This window comes from Equus przewalskii, chromosome 32 (genome assembly GCF_037783145.1).
Source record: "Equus przewalskii isolate Varuska chromosome 32, EquPr2, whole genome shotgun sequence".
Taxonomy (NCBI): Eukaryota; Metazoa; Chordata; class Mammalia; order Perissodactyla; family Equidae; genus Equus; species Equus przewalskii.
The window spans coordinates 134,542-147,768 of record NC_091862.1 but is presented as its reverse complement, the minus strand read 5'-3'; the positions used below and the strand labels follow the sequence as shown (position 1 = coordinate 147,768).

At 35.8% G+C, this 13,227-nt stretch overlaps 1 protein-coding gene across 1 annotated transcript; it reads right to left on the bottom strand.

The window, feature by feature from the left end:
- Window positions 1-1,252: 1,252 nt before the first annotated feature.
- Window positions 1,253-2,350, bottom strand: LOC103543060 (olfactory receptor 6F1). The gene has a single exon (XM_008509982.2). It carries the CDS (start codon window positions 2,343-2,345, stop codon window positions 1,419-1,421), a length of 927 nt encoding a protein of 308 aa, XP_008508204.1. The 5' UTR covers window positions 2,346-2,350; the 3' UTR covers window positions 1,253-1,418.
- Window positions 2,351-13,227: the final 10,877 nt, after the last annotated feature.

Genomic DNA, 13,227 nt, shown 5'->3' with positions numbered 1-13,227 from the left:
TGAGGTATGAGTAATAGACAAAAAAATGCACACATTTACTATACGTGTATTGATTAGCTTGGACATATGCATACACCCATCATACCGTCACCACACCCAAGTGCTAAACGCATCTATCACCTTCAAAAATTTCCTTGTGATTTTTGTGTGTTGTTTTAAGCTTAGAAATTTCATGGCTTTGAACCTTATGCTCAGATAAAAGAAGAAGCAGAGGAGATGTACATTGTTTCACTATGGTAGACTTTCAACATATGCATAACTTCTGAAAATCGATATTCATTACTCTCACAATGAAATAGTTTCTCCTATTTCCTTCAGAAATATAGCCTTCTTATTCTACCCTCCCTCACTTCATTTTTGAGTAGGAACTCAGGAGAAATTTCCACTAGTACAAACAAACAGGGTCCAAGGGGCGGCTGCTCCTCAGCCCTGCAGAGTTTTCCCCTGTGAGAAGCGCCCACTTTGCATGTGTGTGAGCCAGTGTGGAAGAGGACAGAGTATGTCTGCAGACTGGTTCAGCCTGCTGAGCCCCTTTGCTGCTTCTAACCTATGGCCACAAAAAATGGATAAATGGAGGGAAATCAAACTTTCATGTGTTGGTGGTTGAAAAGGAAAGTGTCTTGCTCTCTAAAGGATAAAGTCATTTGGAGGAAAATCAAATAACTATAGTAGTTATTTTTTCCTATCCTCTTTTTCCACTGAAGCCACTGGATATTTCAATCTTTATGACTTGCTAACAGAATCCAGTAGTACTTTCCCTTTCTAAGGCCAATAAACTGTTATGTAAGGGACGTCTATTGCTTTATCCAAAGCCTCCTGGGATCCTGTTTATCTACTGTTCATTTTTCATGCCCTGCTTTTTAGATTGCTTTGTTCACTGTCCTTGTTAAACAAATGTGGCACATTAAAATAACCCACTTTAATATGTATCTCTTTCACTGCATTTTATCTAATAAATAGTGTGTTGAAATAATTGCAAACTTTGAATTTAGTTATCCTTTTATTCACTTAACTTTTTTCTATTTCTCTTACCCCATATTTCAAAAATATATTTCTCAAAATTTTCACTTACAGTATCAAAACAATCTTTAAAAGGGACAAGAATTTAGCTTATTCAGTAAAACACCTTTCTCATCATCTGTGTGCACCTCCTTATATAAATGAATGTCAAGGACAAACCTAACCCAGTGTACAAATTTTTTTCTTAAAAAAGAATCTTGTTTGCTTATATCAAGAACTCCCATTCCTATCATATATGAGAAGCCAAAGCAAATGTGTTCAGCTTTTTTGTTGGATTCTTTTAGTTTTTTTTTTCTTTCTGTATCAAGGAAGATTTGCCCTTTTCCTTCATAGTCTTACTTGGAATCTCTGTACAGATAAGGGGACAATTTGCAGAGATCCGCTTTGTAGGAAGCGGTTCATTTCCCCTTCCATTTCTTCAGCAGAGTTTCTCTTACTTCCTTGTTTCGGAGAGTGTAGATGAAAGGGTTCAGAACTGGAGTCACCACAGTGTTCAGAACATGCACAGCTTTGGTCAGATCCAAGGCCTCTTTGATAGAAGTGCGAACGTGAAGGAATATGGTGGACCCGTACCAGATGAGCACTACAGCGAGATGTGAGGAGCACGTGGAGAAGGCTTTGCTCCTGCCACTGGCTGAAGGGATCCTGAGGATAGTGCTGATGATGTAGATGTAGGAGACCAGGGTGATGAGGCATGAACTCAGGATGACCACAAAAGCAATCACAAAGGCCACTAGCTCCACTCCCCTTGTGCTGGTGCAGGCCAGGGCAATCCAGGGTGCAATATCACAGAAGAAGTGGTTGATGGTGTGGGGGCCGCAGAAGGTCAGGTTGCTGATGAGGGCTGTGGGCACTGCAATGGCCAGGAAACCACAGACCCAGGAGGCCAAGGCCAGCTGTGCTGAGAGCAAGCTGTTCATGATGACTCCATAGTGAAGAGGATAGCAGATGGCCAGATAGCGGTCATAAGCCATGGCTGCCAGGAGAAAGTACTCTGTGCAGCCCAATGAAAAAACAAGGTACATTTGCAAAAGGCAGCTGGTAAATGATATGATTTGGCATCCCCCAACTAGGATGGCTAGGGCTTTGGGGACTGCAGCTGTCGTATACCAAATCTCCAGGAAAGAGAGGTTGCTCAGAAAGAAGTACATGGGAGTGTGTAACTGGTGGGAGGTACTCACTAACATCAAGATAGTCATGTTACCACTGACCGTGAGGATGTACATCACCAGAAAAAACATGACGAGAAAGAGCTGAAGGGCCTGGGACCCAGGAAAGCCCAGCAGGAGAAAATCGTGGGGGAGAGTTTCATTGTTTGTGCCCATTGACATACTGAGATAAATCAGGAAACAGAGGCCACACACTGAGACCTTTGACCCAATTACACAGTCCTAGAAAAATAAAAAGAAATGGACTCATGGGAGTGCTTCAATAACTGAATGCAGACTTGCAGCCTAACATTTGTTGAGTACCTGCTCTGTAGTTGGAGCTCTGTGGTTAATAAGTCAGTTAATTTAATGAAATGGAGAGATATGTTATTTTAATCTATTAACAATTCAAGAGACTTACATGCAAAGAATTTTAGTAGTTATGCAAAGATTGTACCCACAGTTACACTGCAGATCCAAGATCCAATTTCAGTCTTTCTACCTTTATCCTACTGTTCTAGCCATGCCCCAGCTCAGCCACAGATTACATCCAAACACACAAAGGGCTGACCATTTCATGTTGACTCAATCCACTCCTTTATAACTAGACTATTTTTATAAAATTGGTAAATGAAAACATGTATTTTTTTCTTTGTTTAGAAATAGGCTTCCGAAATGTAGATTCTAGTCACTTTCACATTTGGCAGTTATAACTTTGGAACTGATCTAATTTACAAGCTTGGACCTAAAACATAACGTTCAGAAGTAAGCTATAAAAAGCAAAAAAAAATTTCAAAATTATTTTTGTGTTCTCTGATTTTGATCATTTTATATTTAAATTTATTAATGTGCTACATTCTTCACAACAAAAACGATTTCCATATTGAACATTGTACTTAAGGCAACAGCTCCCTGCATCTATGTCATCCAGATGCTCATTTGGAGGTGAGTGCACTATGAACAGGCTAAAAGCAGAAAATAATTTTGAAGCTAGTAATTTTTTTAAAAAAGGAATTCCTGTAGTTTATTTCTGAATGCTTGTTTTCAGGACAGAGCCTGTAAATTAGAACATAATTGGGAAGCTTTCACTGTTAAATATGCAGGTGCATAGGACCTATATTTGAGAGACAGATTTTTGAACAAAGACAAAGTGGACTCTGGTGCCTTCACTTTTCACATTCTTTTATGAAGAGATTTCCTCTCTCTCCAACCTCATGCATCACACTCTTACAGTCTCCAACACCAGATGCCATCTCCTCTATAAATCTCAGAAGATTTATTACATGTATCCAGTGTCAACAAGCATATTTATACTACAAATAGGTCTACAAAGTAAATGGGTCTGTACGGTGGGTATACCTCATTTATGGCAGAAGGGGCCTTCAAGGTCATCTAGAGCAGTGATCCCAAGCTCTAATGGGTACTTGAATAACTTATGGGTGATGTCAGAATATAGATTCCAAATCAGTTGTCTGGAGTGGGGCCTGTGATTTTGCATTTCACACAACCTTCCAGGAGGCATCCCTGGTGGGGACGTTACTCTGAGGAGCAAGGATCTAGTATCCTTCTAATTTTGTACATAAAGAATCTGAAGATCAGGGAGATGACAAGATTATCCCAAGATTTGCTTTTGGGTTAGGTATTAAAGGATCTAAATTATTAATTAACTAACCAGTAAAGAAAAACATAAATTAGACATTGAGGAGTGAGACAGAAAAATAAGGAATACATAGAAAAGAGGCTCATTAACAATAAATGCTAAAAAACAGTCTTCACAAATTTCTTAAAGCTAACATGTACCAACACCTGTATCACTCATGGCCAACCAATATATGTAACATCCATTTTCTCTTTCAAACTGCTTATGGCCATTGCTCACGTCTTTAGTACTATCCAGTTGTTCTTTAAAAACATAGCTAAAGAGCCACCATGTAAATATAAACTCATAATGACAGCTAACAGTAGTCAACATATAGTGAAGGCTTACTTGGCACATGATCTTTGTAAATACTATTACTTTGATTTTATTGTTATCCTACTGGTTCTACAGAAGAGAAAACCAAAATGCAACAACAACAAAAAACCCTAGAGAAACTTTCCAAAGTGGAGCTGTGAGTATCAATTCTAGAGATCCAACTCCAGAGCCACAGCACTTTGGACCTGCTGCTTTCAGAGATATTTTAAACTAAATCTCTACCATATCTGATTGGTAGGTTCAAAGAGGATATTTTAATTTATTTTGAAGTAAAAATCACTGGCCAAATTTATTTCTAAAATCTATTAGTGTAAAATGACTCTGTCTTAAATTGTATAAATAATATGAATAGCTATCATTTTCCATTTTCAAAAATTAAAAATCAATTTGTGACAACTGAAAATTAGTGAATAAATAGAATGTCCATTACTATATTATGTAATAGCATTTTTAGAGTTTATTTTCAATTATGCTGAATTTGTCAGATACAGTTAATTAATATTTGCTTGAAGTATGTGATGGCTGTGCCCCACATTTTAAAACCTGTATATATTGCTCTATATCTGGGTATTTTTGGTATTAATTTTAAGATGGGTTTCATGGGAATTTATGAATATGACTTAACAAGAGTTAAAAAAATTAAGAGAAATAATTTGATTTACTGGTTTTAAATAAATGGCCTTTTGAGTTTTCAAATTAAACAGGTTGACCTGTTTTATAAGAAAGAGATTAAGTTTTTTTAAAACAATTTACTTATTGAGTTTAATTAAGTAATTGTAATTTCTTACACTTGGAAAGTGATTTTGAATACACAGAAAACTATTTTTCATAAGCATGCAATATTTTAGCAAAAACAACCTCATTTATATTGCTTCTGAAGCAAAAGAGATTTGAGGTATTGATTGAGTGCTATAATGGGTCTATTATATAGCAGAAATTTGTGATAACAAATTTACGCATTCACTGATGAAGCACTGGATATAACATAATGAGCACAGGATGACCCGCTTCACTTACCCTGTTGCAATTCTTTCTGCCATAAATATAAACTTCATAAACTTTGTTTTTACTTTTTCCCAGTTTTTTAGTCCATGATTTTCTACATTTTAAAATATTATATTTTAACTGCAGTCATTCTATCTCCCTTTCTTCTTTTTTGTTTGGTTGTCTTATTATTTTGTGGTACACTTCTTTCTCTTAACATTCTTTGCTCTTTGATTAGCTCAAACTTCCAAAGTCTTTGAAACTAGTTCTCAGTATTTTTCTCTTTCCTTTTATCCTTTCACTCTGATCCTGTCCTGACCTAGTTACAGTCAACCTGCCTTTTGGTGTTTTGCACTTTCTCTACCTCACTCTTCCTCATAATGAGCTCCATACTAAAAACCTTTTGCTACTAAGTAATTATTTATGTGCGCATGAATCTTCTGGGGGAAGGTGATGTTAATTTTCTCTCTTGAGTACTTAAGGCTCAAGAAGACCTGGTCTTTTGTTAGATCTTTCTAAATGGGTAGTTACAGATTTTTTCCATCATTTGTTTTAAAAAAATAAATTGTAAAGTTATTGGATAGAACAGTAAAGGGATATTTCTTTGGGTTTTAAATATGTTAATCTAGGTATTTTGTCTTGCTGAGAGTTATTAGCAGACGCAAGTATTCAATAAGTTAAAAGAATTTGTAAAAAAAACTTCTTAAAACGAATCAAGCAGAATACAATTAGACAAATGACTTTACGTAAAAAATAAGTAATATAAAGCATGTTGTAGTTGAAAATTCTAAATTATCTCAGAATAAGAAAATAACAATTCTTCCTGACTGTTTATCGGATCAAGATAATAGGCAAAGAAAAAGCCAGCTGAAAATTTAACAGGGAATAATTTCACCCAAGGACAAGTTGCATTTTTAAAGCATCATAAAGACTTCCTTCTTTGAGTGATTAGTGTTTTCTTACTGACTGAGATAATTTCTTATTTAAAATCTTAGATTTTAAAGACTTTGCTTTTCAAATTATATGGGTAAGAATGAAGTACACCATCTTTCCAGGAGCACCCACTTTACTTTGACACAAGCATATGATCTCACTTTCCAAGCCAGATTCAGAGCTTCAGATAAGAAGTCTGTAGGCACAAAATTCCTCATCTATCTTAAATTTGTAGTTCCAAGAAAAAGAACCTTTGCATCCAGTCTATAGTCCAGATATGATGTTGACCTTTACGTGGAGCCTTGCTTTGCATAGAATTTATAAAAATTCTCCTTCTTTAAATTTTACCTAACCTCCACTCTTCCCCCAAATCTATAGTAACTCTCCCTTTCGTTTTGTCTAGTGAGACAACTGATGATCCCTGTCATTTGTAGCCTTTGTGATAGCAGTGATTCCACAAACATGACTTTGCTTGACTACAGCTGTGTCCCTAGTGGCTTTTGGCTGATTGAGCTAGGACAGAACTAACAGAAGAGTGAAAACACATGCCATGGTCCATCTATAAAAATGTTTTCTGAACTCTAAAATATTCTTCAAGTCCAATCACTTGCAAGCTTACAAATTCTACTAGAGAATTGAATTTTATCTTCAAAGTACATCACTATCTCTAGCATTCATTAGAAAACCACTAAGAATTAAGCCACTATACAAAGCAATTCAAGGGATAGAATACAAATGAAAGAATTTCTAGTTCTCCTTTGTGGTGTCTTTCTAACCTGCTTAGTTCAAGTTTGCTCGTGTCAAATGGTCTGAAAATATCTTGTACAGTATCACCATCGACGCTTAATAAAACTAGACATTTCATAAGAAGTGGAAAGATGATGAAAATCAGTAATCAGAATAGAGACTGAACACTTCCCAGTTGGAAGAAGTTTGAAAGGGTCTTTAAGAAGAAGAGGATTTAAAGAAGAGATAGTGTTTTCATCAGGGAGAATAATATTCTTTAGAAAAACGAGTTAGTACTTAACTTTTCGGTCATGAGTGAATGGTTCAGGTTAAAGAACCATAAAAAATAAGAATCCTAAAAAAGTATGGCAATCAAGAGAAGAAAGTTTGAATTTAATGCATAAATTAATAAAGTATTACGTTCAGAAATTGGCCAAAAGTATCAAAAACTATGTATATCACAGCCATTTCATAAGTTTTTCAGTGCCATAGCTCTGCAATATCCTATTCTTAAAATAGAGTTGAATTTTCAACAATGAAAATATATAAATCTTTATATTACAAAACTGTGCATTGATATTGGAAAAATTTAAAACAACCTACTGTGGAGTAATTTTTGGTAAACATTATGGAGGGCAATTTGGGGACATGTATAGAATCCCCCTCTGCATTGAACAATGATGACAGTACCCAGTTTCTGGTACAATTGCTAACAATTTTTTTACTGTAATTTATTCTTGATGTTTGTATTCATGAAAATGATCTGTATCAGGAATGGAAAATAGTTTTCTTTCAAGTGTAACTTCATTTAATTGGTAATGACTTATTCCAGGACTGTAGGCAATGGATTCTCTGGAGAAGGAGGAATGATGTGCATCAATTTTCTGTCAGATGTCAGCAAAATGACTACTCTGATACAAGCTGCAGGGTGGTGTGAGAAAATGAAGGCTGACAGGATGCTCTACAGCTGTACCATACCAGCCTACTGAGCAGGGGGATGTTTATATCATCACTACTCTACTAGTTTTTCATCATAGCCTTTTTACAACCTCAATCACTATGAATCAATAATTTTACCTTCCTAAATTATTCCAGGTAAGTGACATTTTTTTTTTACATTTTCAACTATTATCAACATTGATATATGCTTTTGTTTTTAACCTGAATTTATGTATGTTATATAATTAATATACAGAGTAAGGCATTATATGATGACACCACCATTTACTAATCTTTTCTTTTCAATGAATATTTAATTTGCCTGCAATTTTTCAGGATCACAATCTATTTTACAAAGACAAGACTAGGCCACTTCTCTCTGAAGATAGTGATAGTAAACTCTCAGCGAAATATACCTAGAGACGTTAAGTATAGAGCGTGACTATCTTCAACTTCTCTGAATAGTGCCAGTTGTCTTTCAAAACATTTGAATGAATTTAAATTCTGGGTCATTCTCATCTCTCCATGTTGTTCCAACACTTGGTATTATCAGTACTTGAAAGTTTTATCTGATGACTGTAAAAGGGTATTCAGTCTAATTTTAATGTGATTTTTCTAGATTTTTAGTGAATTTGACCAGCATGTCAATGTTTATTTGCCTTTAAGTGTCTTTTATAAATTTTGCACTTATATACTTTATTTTTAATTAAATTGTTTGCCTATTAAATTACTTTATAGCGTGTATTATACATTCTAGTAAGTGATTATTTGTTATACATTTTGTGAACATATTCTCTGAGATTATCCTTCCTTTTTTGCAACGTTGTTTGTTGTGTACTTGTCTTGTAAAAAATTTTAAACTTTTCTGCAATCATATTTGCAAATGATTTCCTCTAGGGCTTTTGCTTTTTGGGTTTGCTTAAGTAATTCTTTCCTGACCATATCAGAGAAATAGTCTATTTTCTTTGAAATATTTTGAGGTTCTGATGATCAAATTTAGATTTTCAATTCATTTGAATTTATTTTTGTGTACAGTGTAATGTGGACTTTTAAAGGGTTTAATTCTAATTCTGTCCACATCATTTTCTTCTCTAGTTCTTCCTTTTCCACTGATGTGTAATGACTCCTCTGTTATATTCTAGTTCATACTTACGAATTGATTGCTTTCTCTTTCTGTGATTCATTTCCTATTGTAGGGTAGACAAATTTTTCTTCCCTTCTTGGTTCTTTACCTGGTATAATAATTAAATTGACATAAGACAGATTAACAAGATAAAAAATAAAATTAAGTTTGTTCATATGGCTACCCCAGAAGTATGGGGTTCCCTAACAGTCAGGTGATTGAGGCTTATATGCCACTCTGAGCTAAAGAGAACGGGTAGGGGGTCTAGGATTTCAAAGGAATAGAAAGACAACTCACAGGAAGATGGGAAGAGCAAACTTTGGTAAACAAATGTTTGCCATACCATGTACATAAGTCTTTGTGATGCAAAAAGTTATCTCTGATGATAACTCTCTTCCTGCTAGAGGCCCTCTATCTAAAATCTTTTAGGCAGTTAGAGAGGAGGTAAGAAGCTCTCCTTGAGTTTGTTGGGGCTTGATCTTGTTTGGCTTGAAACATTCCACATGCCAAAGTGGCCCATTCTGGGGCAGACTGCCCTGAACCCCACCACTATCACCAGACAACCACACTCTTTTAATGGCAACAATGTTATAGAAATCTTGATATTTGGAAGGCCTATACTCTACTTCCTGATTCTCTTTTTTTATTTTAATTTTCATAACTCTTCAGCTAACATAAATTTAAAACAAAAATTTAAATTTTTATTACACTATTTTAAGATTTCACATAAAAACTGAATGATAATTTGGGGAGAACTGACACATTATTGAGTCTTCTTATCCCTGTACAATGTATATAATATAAGTAGTCTCACATTTTCTTTGTATTCTTAAATAACTTTAAAAATATTTAACCCCCCAAATATTTTTCTGATGAGAGTTATTTCCAGATACCCTGTAGTTTATAATGTAATTGTGAATATATAATGCATCTTTAGTCCCTTTTTATCTAGAGCTCTCACTTGGCCACTCTCCCATAAAATGTTGAATTTTGAACAGTCCAACACAGTTTCTTGTAGAATATTCCACACTCTGGATTTGTCCAATGGTTTTTCATATAGTATTATTAAATACACTCTTCTATCCTCTGTTTTTCTGAAAACTGGAAGAGTGAGCTGAGGTTTGATTAGATTCTTGTCGACCATTTTTGAAAAGAGCCCTTCAAAGGTGATATGTTTTACATATTGCAACATCAGGAAGCACATCATGATGGGTGGTTTTACTGTTAGTGATATCAATTTTAGTCACTCAATTAGGAAAGTCAATTCTTTCCATTGTAAACACAGAGTAGATAGTTCAAGGTTAAAATTTGTGTAGAGGAGGAAAAATACATTTTTCTTCTACTCTTTTTAGTTCTTGGCTAGCAGCCCTGTAGCCAAAGACAGATTAACAAGAGAAAATCTTACACATGTACGAATATAAGTTTTATGTAACATGGAAGCCTTCATAAGGAAATTAAGACCCAAAAATATCATCAAGCCTGAGTGTTTTTATGAGAAGTTTGATGAAGAATGAGAAGTCCTGGAAAGATATAAGAATGAAGAGTATGAACTAAGTGTAGTAAACTGGGAGGAAACTTAACAGGGTCTGTTCATTCAGGTTCTTCTCTGTTTCTCCTAGTCTTCTGGGTATAGGCACCTTTCACAAGACTGTTTATGATCTGCTTCAGGGGAAAGTTTTAAACATTCCACTTCTTCCCACACCTGCCTTTTCTCAGATTGCTTCAGCTTGACATTTTTAATATGCCAAGGAGTTATCCTGGGGGTAGTATGCCTTGAAACTTTTCAATTCCCCATATGAAACACCTCTAAGAAGTTTCATAGTCCAGAAACTGAGTTGGTAGATTGTCCCATAAACCACTGAATCACTTTCAGTCCTGAGAATTGTTCAGTCTAGATAAATAATTGTGTCTCATTTCAGGAGGCAGTGGTATAGGTGAGAGTAGGTACCCACCTAAGTTAGATCTCTATATGGTGAGAACAATTAGGCATGTAGTGAAGAATATTTCTATGGAAACAAAAGAAAAACAAAGTTTAATAATTGAAACAAACTGTAAACTCAGTTTTTGAGTCCAGAGAGTAGTCAGTCAAGAAGATTTCTAAATGTGAGGATTGAAGCATCTTCAGGTGGAGCAGGAACAGGCAGTGGCAATCTGACAGATTTTCCTGGTTTGCAGTTTGAATATCTAGTATGTCATGGCATGTTTTGGTAAGATTTTTATTGAGATATAATTGACATATAACATATTCATTTCAGATGTACAACATAATAACTAGTTATATTGAAAAATGATTACTGTAAGTCTAGTTAACTTTTTGTGTGACCCACAGAGCAATAGGCATAAAAATTGGCCAAATATGAGCTGTTGTGGTGATTCCTTTGAAGTTTGTACCAAGTTGTTCAGGTTCAGCTTGCAAGGTTTTGGGAAAAGACCAGTTTGAACTTTTAGTGGCTCCAAGTCAGAGGGATGGGAGAAAATGTGGAAATATTGGTTTGAGAACTGTTGCCAGATATTAGACGGAACTAGAAGAATTCGGGATACAGTCCAATTTATAGGCAGATGACATACGTCAAAGACAGTAAATAGGTCCAGAATTTAATACCAACAAGGGTATGATATAGTTTTTTTGTTGAAACAATTTTTCTTTTTTTTCTGCAATCACTGTCACTTCTATCAAAGATAGAAATCAAGTTAGGACTAATCTGCTTGCAAAATAATTCTGATATCATTAAAGTTGGTTTGATTATTTACGTAAGTGCAGCAAGTATAGCGATGACCATATAGGCTCTTTTTTGAGTTTGTGTTGCTGGGACTTTTTATAAAAAATGTTAGATTGAACCTTTAAAAGCCTCTCACAGCTAGGATGTCAAGCAAGGACTCACCATCAGACCTTGCCTGTAATACATATAGAGTTGCGTGAATTCATCTCTTCGTGAGCTCCCCAAAGTAACCTGAGTTTCCTGGGCCTGCCAGAGAGTGATCTTCCTTCCTCACCTGCAGGGCTGGGACCCCTGTAAGCGAGGTGCAGGCCAGGTTTCCAAGGAGCCTTTAAAATCGTCGACACCTTAATGTCAACCGTACATTTTCTCTCTGATAGACAGCATAAGAGAAAACATAGAAGAATTATACCAACTTAATAAGTATATAGAAAAATACAGAAATTTCTTTTCTCACTCATGTGCATGACATAAGAGTGAAGATACCAATGAGATAGATCAATACTGTCTAGGGACATGTAAGAATGGCAGAAACTAACTTCCTATTCCAGGTAGATGGAATAGAAATTTTCTGGCTCCTTTTATGAACTACAACTAAAACTGGGACATTATACTGGAGCCAGCCTGGTGGTGAAGTGGTTAAGTTTGTGAAATCCACTTCAGTGGCTCAGGGTTCACAGGTTCAGGTCCTGGGTGTGGACCTGTGTATGACTCTTCAAATCATGCTGTGGCTGCATCCCATATACAAAATAGAGGAGGATGGGTATGGATGTTAGCTCAGGGACAATCTTCTTCAAGCAAAAAGACTAAGCTTGGCATGGATGTTAGCTCAGGGGCAATCTCCCTCCAAAAAAAAAAAAGGACATTATAAACAGTAGTCCTTCTTTATCCATGGGAGATATGTTCCAAGAACCACAGTTGATGCTGAAGCCATGGATAGTACCGAACTCTATATATGTTGTTTTTTCCTATATTAGATGAAGCAGGTAGTTTAGGAGATATTTAGTAAAATCAAAATGTTATACGAAAGTCGGTGATTTTGGTACACAGGAAAGAAAGAACTATTTGAAAGAATGTTTTGGAATACTTAAGATATACTGTAACTGTATTCATAGGCTCTTCTCAGGGGTTGAAGAGAGCACTAGAATAGCCTAGAAGTGTCTACATCAACCCTCTCAATAGTTGCCTAGAAATGGATATAGGGTGGAAGAAAAGAGTGAGGGGCAGGGAGTGTGAGTGAGGGGAGAAGTCACATAGAACTACATCACTTACAGCTAGTTATGGCCCCTAGTCTTTCCATTAGGCTCCATCCGAGACTCCTAAGCTTATTCCAGCTTGATGTTTTCTGACAACCCTGGGGCATAAATAACGGTCCTGTGTAGTGTGAGCATTCATTGACTGACTAATGTATTCTTTTAATAACATTTAGTAAAGGTGAATTTTTAGATTACAAATAAATTCATATGTAAGTGGTACATGCTAATGTGTCCCAAGAGATGTCTTGGAAGCCTTGAAGGAAGGGGGCCCTGTCATGCTTGGGGTATGTCTCTTTGTTTGGAAGGGCTCTACAAGTGTGCTGAAAATCACATTTTTCCAGAGGGCTTCGCTCCTTTGTGAAGGCTGCCCTCCCAGGCTACAGTGCTCAGTTTGGCTCCAATGAAA

Coding starts and splice junctions, on each gene's coding strand:
- LOC103543060 (XM_008509982.2), bottom strand. CDS start 2,345: ATGGGCACAAACAATGAAACTCTCCCCCACGATTTTCTCCTGCTGGGC.